Source organism: Anopheles cruzii, unplaced genomic scaffold (genome assembly GCF_943734635.1).
Source record: "Anopheles cruzii unplaced genomic scaffold, idAnoCruzAS_RS32_06 scaffold00396_ctg1, whole genome shotgun sequence".
NCBI lineage: Eukaryota > Metazoa > Arthropoda > Insecta > Diptera > Culicidae > Anopheles > Anopheles cruzii.
This window is the reverse complement of record NW_026454005.1, coordinates 1-8,289: the sequence shown is the minus strand read 5'-3', so window position 1 is coordinate 8,289 and position 8,289 is coordinate 1. Positions and strand designations below refer to the sequence as shown.

General features: G+C 50.3%; 1 protein-coding gene across 1 annotated transcript; it reads right to left on the bottom strand.

Annotated features, from left to right (window-relative positions):
• Positions 1-2,663: 2,663 nt before the first annotated feature.
• Positions 2,664-6,728, bottom strand: LOC128276058 (galactokinase-like). Its single transcript, XM_053014527.1, has 3 exons — positions 6,693-6,728; positions 5,449-5,638; positions 2,664-2,813 (listed from the first exon to the last, which is right to left on the bottom strand). Coding segments are annotated over exons 1-3 (342 nt in total). The 5' UTR covers positions 6,695-6,728.
• Between the last annotated feature and the right edge of the window lie 1,561 nt (positions 6,729-8,289).

Here is an 8,289-nt window from a genome sequence, read left to right as displayed (position 1 = left end):
TTTTTGTGTGTTAAAAACAGTCTCATTCTCAACGAACACCCCTGGTACATGTGAAGTTCCGTCAGAAACTCCCGCCCAACCTGGTTCACTCGTCCCCAGCCCTGCTCAGAAAAGTCAATTATTTGTCGTCGTCCTTTTTCGGCGATGTGAATGCGGTTTGGGCTGCGCCGGGCTCTGACCATTTTGACGGGGCCAAACCGAGCCAAGCACATAGCATCCAGGTGACCATAAGCCGCAGTAGGTACTAAAATTTGAATTCTTCACTCAAACCTTTCAATTTGTTGGAATGTACTCCTGGCGAGTATAAATTCCAACAGACAAACCCGGGAGTTCCAATTTGGCCCGGGGCTTCCAATTTTAAAACCAACTCAAAAACTGTTTGGCAAACTTCCTGTGAAAAGGTGTGCAAATATACGGCATAATGGTGTAATACGCCATAACATTAAACATTTGATGCTTTGAGCTTGATGATCGCTGGAGCGAATCGCATGAAATCAAATGACTTGTCACGGGCGGTCCCGTCTTCTCTTAATTTTCCTTTAGAAAAGGATGCTTTAATTACAGTAACTGGCAACACAGCAAGCCTTGTGATTAGTCGGTGTTGACATAAGCACTAATTAAGGTCACTTTGCATCACACACATCCAATGCTATTCGATACTTCAAGGCGACTGAATAGCAGAATCCATCAGCGAGGAAATAGAGACAAAAAGGGCCTTATTGTTTCCTATGCGGCCGTCGCATCATCACGAACCCCGGTCCACGAGCCACAACTAATAATTCGGAATCACTTACACCTCGCTTACTCTGATGGGAGTGACGTTTGCTCACGAACCTCATGTTCACTCATTCGAGCAGTTTCGAGTAACGTAAAGTTTGAGGTTTTTAGGAACGAAAACCGTGTTTTTAATAAATTGTTGCGTGAAACAATATGGACAAGAAAATATGGACAGGAATATGAAACCCCAATCAGTTCCACTGAAGCCTCAACTGTCGGCCTTCAGATTTAGGACAAGCTACAATCCGAAGCTACTGAAGGATAGGAGCACATTCAACTAAAATCAGCATTCTCCCGGTAAGTCCCAGTAGGATCCTGGTAAGAGCAAACGAATTATCCTCGAGCACGAGTTTGGTTCTAATTTATTTTATTTACAGGATACACAACTCTTACGGTGTCCGGTGGCCGGCTGCTCATCACATATTAACAAACCGATTCCACTGGTGGGTTCGGTATCACCTCTGCCCTCTGCTTAATCGCAGATAATCGCTTCTATTCGCGTCCTCTGTGAGCCCGCGGGTCAATCCACTTACGAACGCCTGCATTACGACCCGGGACACTCTCTCACACTTAATCAAATCATTCGCCCCCAATGTCCAATGCCCGCATCCGATCGAAGGTCCGACGCAACACGCGCCAAAATTAATCAACTTGCGGCAGAAAATAAGCATAAAACACACCAGCAGCAACACCACTGCGGCGGCGACGGCGATCCTCGCCGGGTTAAAAGCATACAAACAAATTGGGATTGATAAAAAACCACGCGGCCACATCGCTTAACACCATCGAAGGGGCTAACGCGGTGGCGCTAAGTACAAGGGTGAGTGCGCCGAGCTTAGGGACCCCGACCCTCGGCGGCCAACAGGAGCGCAACACGCGCGGGAGTACCACTCTCGGGGCCTGGAGGTGAGCCGATAAGAGGAAACTTTGGACCTGAATTATGCACACGAACGGCCAATGCCGAACACCCCGAATGCCGAAGCATTCATTATGCGAGCGAATTTTCCGCGAGTTTTGATGTCGTATTATTTAATTTAAATACATGAATATGAAAATGAAGCCCGGGCGCTGCAATGGGGAATTTAAAATTAAAAGAAACATGCCACACACACACACGAGCAGGATGTGGAGTGGGTTTTTTTACGGGCGGAAAGGACGACCACCGGACGGACAAAAAAGATGCCAACGGAACACGGAAGGAAGGCGCCGGGATCGTTCGCCGGATGCTCCGGTTCGATGGCGCGTTTTCGGGGCGTGCTTAACAACTCCCGCGGAACCGGAACGAACCGGGTGACCGGGTTCGAGGGGGGGGTGGGTACTCTCATGGAACATGTCCTCGCGGCGGCGGTGAGAGGACCAGCGAGCGGACCCACAACCGGTGCTCGGTCGCGCGGTCGGCTACTGCAGTGCGGAATTTCACACGCACCGGACATGTGTGTGCCGCGGCAGGATGTTTGTCCTGTCGTCGTCCCGGCCCCGACACTCCACACCCGCGACGGCCACAGACCCACGCCGCACCTCTCCCGTGCTGCTGCTGCTGTTGGCATGCTTTATGTTTTGCTATCATTTTGCAATGCAAACCGAACCGGGGCCTGGCGCTCCCGTCCTGGTCAGTACCCCCGGGCCCCGGGCCCCCGGTGGCCAGGGGCTGTAAATAATGCGTTTATGATCGAGAGCCGGCACGGGACCGGCCCCGGCCCCGGCCCGTGTATGCAAATGAGGGGGCGCCCGCTCGCGCGACGGCGTCTAATTAATTAACTATCACGCGTTTCGGCGCGCCGGCGGCCCGAAAGCCAAACGCCGGCTCCAACGGGGGTGATTTAAATAGGTGGCGCCCCTGTCGCCGGTCCGCACCGCATCTTGCAGCGCATTTTCGGTGGGGTGGCTTACTTGGGCGATCCTTTCGCGATGGCGCTGCTGTCGAACTGGGCCCGCTTCGCGTCTTCCTGGGTGCAGCCGTCGGTGCAGGTAACGACGTCGCACGTCGACTCGGTCCCGTTTCGCCGGCCGACGATCACCGTGGCCATCTGCAGTGCCTGGGAAAAAGGAGGAAGGTAGAGAGAGCGGAGAGTGGGTGAATTAATGGTAGCAAACAATTAGTGGCCACGGTTGGCAGGCTTAGGACGGTTCGGGGGCAGTTCGAAGCCACCACACACGCCTCGGATCCTTCGGCCGAATTCCGGAGCTCGCGTTTTTGGTGCAGGAAACCCGCAAGAATTAATTATTTTCTAATAAACATTCGATACGGGCGTGCGTGCGTTAGAGGCAACAGTCGCTTTTGGTACGGACCATGGAAGAAGAAATGGGTCCACAGCGAGGTCGGACGCTTCCGGATGCATTTGAGCCTTGGGCTGCAAAATCCCTACTCCGCGAAATTTTATCCTCCAAACGTGGAGCACGAGCAGCAATATTATTAAATGTGGTCGAATCAAAGTTTAATAAAACGTCCGTAGTCGACTATCCAATGCATACTTTGTCCGTTCTTCCGTTTGGCCTTATCCTGTTCCGGAGTCGCCGCTTCGGCTAGTTTCCGGTGGTGGCGGCTTGGGACAGCCAAAGCGGATGCCTTCACAGCAAAACGGTCGATGCGGTGAAAACAAATCATTTAATGTTTATATAGGTGCTACTACCCCCGCTGACCCCGCCTACCCCCCTTTACCCCCGCTGATAGAGCAGTCGGTAACGCTCTTCGCTGTCAGCGCAGCTGGCCGTGGTTCGAATCCCGGGATCGGTTGTAACTCAACCGGCCATGGTTTCGATTCCCGATACCGGCGTGACAGGGGGATTGGCGCGGGGCTAACAATCCCGTCCGTAGAAAATTAAAAGTTACAGAAGAGCATCAGAGATTAGCATTGTCTCTGGTGCAGGCCAAGACTGCTCAGCGTTTGTAGCGCCAAAAAAGAAGAAGAAAGATAGGTGCTACTACGGTTGTCTGTAAAGAAAAACTCTTGGTGGTATTCTTGATGGAGCCCTCATGAGGTGCAACCCAAGAATCGACCTTTAAAAGGACATTTGACAATGGTAAAAATGAGTGCAAAGAGCATCAGAATCTTCACGCTTCTGAATCGGTTCGATAACCGGTTCCAAACTATTTCGAGCAGTTCAACCGGTTCAGTTTCCGGATCGAGCAGCGAGCAGCTCTAGCCAGCGAATAGTAGGCATTGGACTTGCATCGCACCGTTCAGATTGTTTTTGGTTCGAAAAATCTGAATAACGAGCTACTTACGCTATTTCATATTTTAAAAGCCATACCTAGCCATAGGTAACAACGGTCAACGATTTCCATTACTTGCTAGCTTTCAACCCTTCGAATTACCGACGGTAAGTGAACATTTAGTTAAACTAAAGTCTGTTCCCTTAACGCGGCTTTTGTCGTCGAAAAAAATCCCCTCTCAATCCGTATCGCCCGTGAAGCATCTTATCGTGTCATAATCGTCACTTTGCTTCGTAGCCAGGATTCTACTGCAAAATCAATCGGATCCCGGAAACACAACCCATAGGCACCCCGTAAAGCTTTCAGCGTAAAGGGCCATAAAAACACGCCAGAAAATGAGTAAAGATTCTGAAGTGTTTGCCCATCCCCCGGTCGGCCGATCCGTGCCGTTTGTCTTAACCCCTGAGCGATGTCCTCCACCAAACATCACTCCACTCTGGTGGTATCTCCGGCAGCGGCACCGGCCTCCAAAACCCCGCCCTTTTTATGATGTTTACGGACCCCGGTGGGACACCCGCTGCTGGCGGAAGCCGTAACGCATGTCCGCCAACCTGTGTTCGCCTGTCAGCGAAAGCACGGCGCGTTGTCGTCTTCCGCGGCGATAAAAGTGCGCACCAACAAGTGTTATTCTTTAATCAACGCCAACCGACCCCGAAATGGCTGTCGATAAATGGCGGGGACCATATACCGATAACACCAAGGGCCACCATCGTCGTCGTCGATTGATAAATCGATTTCAATGACGAGGGCCCCGCTGGTCCCCGTCGGTGTCCGGGTTTTAACAGTTTTACAACCTCACAACGGGCCGTCGATTTCCCTTTCGCGACATGCTTGTTGACAGATGTCTGACACCGAGCGGCGGCCCCGGCCAGGCCATCGTTAATAATCGGCTCGAATTGCGGCCCAAAATGGTGCCCACTTTGAAGGCCGGAATGTTGAAACCGGAATCGGCAATTTTCCTGGTGACACACGACCCGGTCTTCCCGGGCACTGTCGTTATTAATTTCGCTTTATCAACATTTTGCTTCGATTTTCCCAATCATGCACATGCACTAATGACTGTCACGATGGGCGATCCAGTCAACTGCCCCACCGGAAAGGCAATCATCGTTCAACTAATTACACCTGGACCCTGATCTGAGGGCGATGATTTGAACTGCGCACCACCACAGCGGTCCTGTAATTCGACACGAAAGCGATGTCCAACTTGAGGCGTCCCGAAACTATCGTTCAGGAACATTCAAAATTAAACGGTACACCATCCCATCATCATCGTCGTACCTGTTCGAACCCGCTCCGTCCATCCGTCCTGCTGACCATCGACACGGGTCACATACAAGGGTTTTTCCGATCCGAACACCGTTTCGGGGCAGCGAACCCCAAACAACCGCCCCAAAAATTCACCTCATCGGACACCGGTTGCGTTGTAGAGTGGAGTGGCTTCGGATACTACTTACCATCGGCAGGACGAACCCATCGTTGTAGTCGACATGCTCGCCGATTAGATTGACCCGCCCGGGAGCGCAGGCGGCCAGGTCCGGTTCGGCACCGAACGTGTTGCGGAATGTTTCGATTGATGTTTTAACAACCTCATCCAAACTAATCACCCTCGAGAGCATTTCGATGCCGTCCGCCGCCCGCTGGGTCCTGGAGAGAGAGAGAGAGAGAGCGTCAGAGAGAGAACTGGTAAGAAATTGGGGCACATGGTTCCGGATTTTTTTAAAGATTAAATTCACAAAGTGCAACCAGAATGCCGACGTGGATGCGGTTTTTTGTTTGTTAATTAATCATATCCACCCCGCCCCGGGGAACGGTCTGCATTGAGCTAAATTGGAAACAAATTAGATTACAAGCAATCAGCATCGAAATTAACGCAGCGCCGTGCCTCCACCAGGACTGATTGACAGCTTGTCACCGGCAGTGAATCGAATTATTGTGACGCGCGCGATTATTGGGTGGACCGAACCCCCCCGGACGCGTGACGTTTCACGTTTGTGTGGGCCATTCGTTTTCGACCATTTTCTTTCCATTTTCTCGTCCAGCTTCCGGGCTTTTTTTCCCCGGCCAACCGGAAACAACGTGGAACACCGGAATGGCGTGTGTGTTTGGAACGCTCTGTATAATCGGCCAAATGGCTGCAAAGCGCTGTCAAACGCAGACCTCTGTGTGTGTGTGTGGTGGCCGCAGGCTTCGATTTGATTAGCGCCGGCATAACCTCCGGCCCGGGCTGCAATCAGTGCTGATCAATTTCGTTTTCAATTAGCGGAAACAAATACACCAGAGGGCTCCAACCGGCCGTCCCCGACCGCGAAAAGTCGGTCCGGCGGCGGTCGATCGGTGTGTTTTTAGGGAACAAAACCGACGTAATTAAATGCAATTACTGCGTTCCTGCGTTGGGGTTGCGTTTTTATTTGCCTTTCGTGCACTCCGCACAATGCATTCATCAAAAGTGCATGCGCGTTGGACAAAAACATTGTGAAAAACCGATACAACAAACGGTTAGTGGATCGCACTTCGGAGTACCTGCACTCCATTGAATCGAGCGACAAAAAGAGTGGCGGCGAAACGGAATCAATAGAAACCACAACGAAGGGAAATTATTATTAAATCACGCGCGATGCAGTGCGGTGACCAATTTCGAGCACAATCGAGCAGAAAGATACAAAAATCCCTTAAAAACGAATGCTCTTTGTGGACGTACATTTTAATGTCGGGACGATCTGGGGATACGCTACGATCACTTCTTTCCACTGACTGATTGCGACGGATCTCCGTCTTTACACAGTGCCATAAACACGTCCAGTCTGTGCCGGACAATTCACAACTACGACACCATCATGACAACAAGCTAAGCCTTCGGGGGGATTGCACCAGAACCAGCCGTGTTAAGTGTAGCTCCACGACTACCATACTTGGCCGCGTGGTGTGTCTATCACTCAGCCGATTAGCCCGTTGACATCGTTGCGAAGTAGACGATAAGAAGAATTATGCCCGGCTTGAAGTGTACCAGACACTGCCACCAACACGAGCAACGGCTAGGGAACTGTCGATAAAGAACGCATTATTCGCTGAGCTGATAATAGACGCACTCGCACTTCTCGTCCGAGAGTGGCTCACGGTGCAAGAGGATTAGATCCGTCAGTTGATTCACCGCAAGTCGTTGGAAGTGCTCAAAAGGTAAGATATTCCAAAGCAGTGGAAGATACCTGAAGCATCTTAAAGAAAAAGGGAGGCTCTTCCAAGAATTAGGATAACCTTAAAGCCTCGAACATTACGATATTAGAACAAACCTAATATCATACTAATAGTGAATGTTATAATAAATGCTTGTAAAACTATGGAAAACATTCAGTTCTGCAGCACAAATGGCGTTGGGCTGTTTGCGCCAGAATGTAGACTATTCGCAGGGCACAGGCAAGAAGTTCACTATGGCTGCGTACTTTCTCGCTGTATGCGATTTTAAAAACGGAAATGGAAATAAAAACTTCCGGGTGTATCAAAAGTTTGTGTGATTTAAAAAAAAGATTTCGAGAATCACTAATAATAATACAATACAATAGGTTGAACGCGTGTATTACACGTGAAAAGTTGAATTTAATCACAACACATGCAAAGAAAACCAAATCGTAGAAAAAAGTCCGTAGATATGTCCCGAATAACCGCCTTTTGTTTTCAACGCCGTAAAAACAAACTTTCAATAAGTTCCAGCGGCCCACGGGGGACTATTCAAAAGTCCTGGAGTCGCCATTGCGGAATAACAATTTCGCTACGGCATTTTGAAGCAAAGCTCGTTAGCGTTAGCATTTGATCACTCCTTCGGGAATGCAGAAAGCCCCGTTCCGTTGGGGACCGGATTTGAGTTGAACCAAAGGTCATTTGCGGAACAACCGGTACCGCGGTAATACGTGGCCAAATTTGGAACCAAACACCATTTTCGGGTGCAAGAAAGCGGTACCATCAAATCGATTTACTTTGCATTCCAAGAACACCCGGCGTCTCGTGCTTTTGCGCCTTGCGCCTTCGTTCAAACTTCGCCCTAAATACCCGATAATTGGTTGTCGGGGGATTTGGAGCAAATGGTCCCCGGAACCATATTTATTGAACCGATGACAGATTGCGTGGAACACCACCAATCGAACAAACAAACAATGGCGCTTCCCTGTTTTTCTTTTTTGGGAACGCGGCCATTCGTCCTTTTGCCCAATTATTCGCATATTTAGTGTCTCATTTGTACGGCGTTCGCAGAACCGCGTCCGCACGACAAACAGTAGGGTGTGTGGTCCGTTGGCCAGTAACTG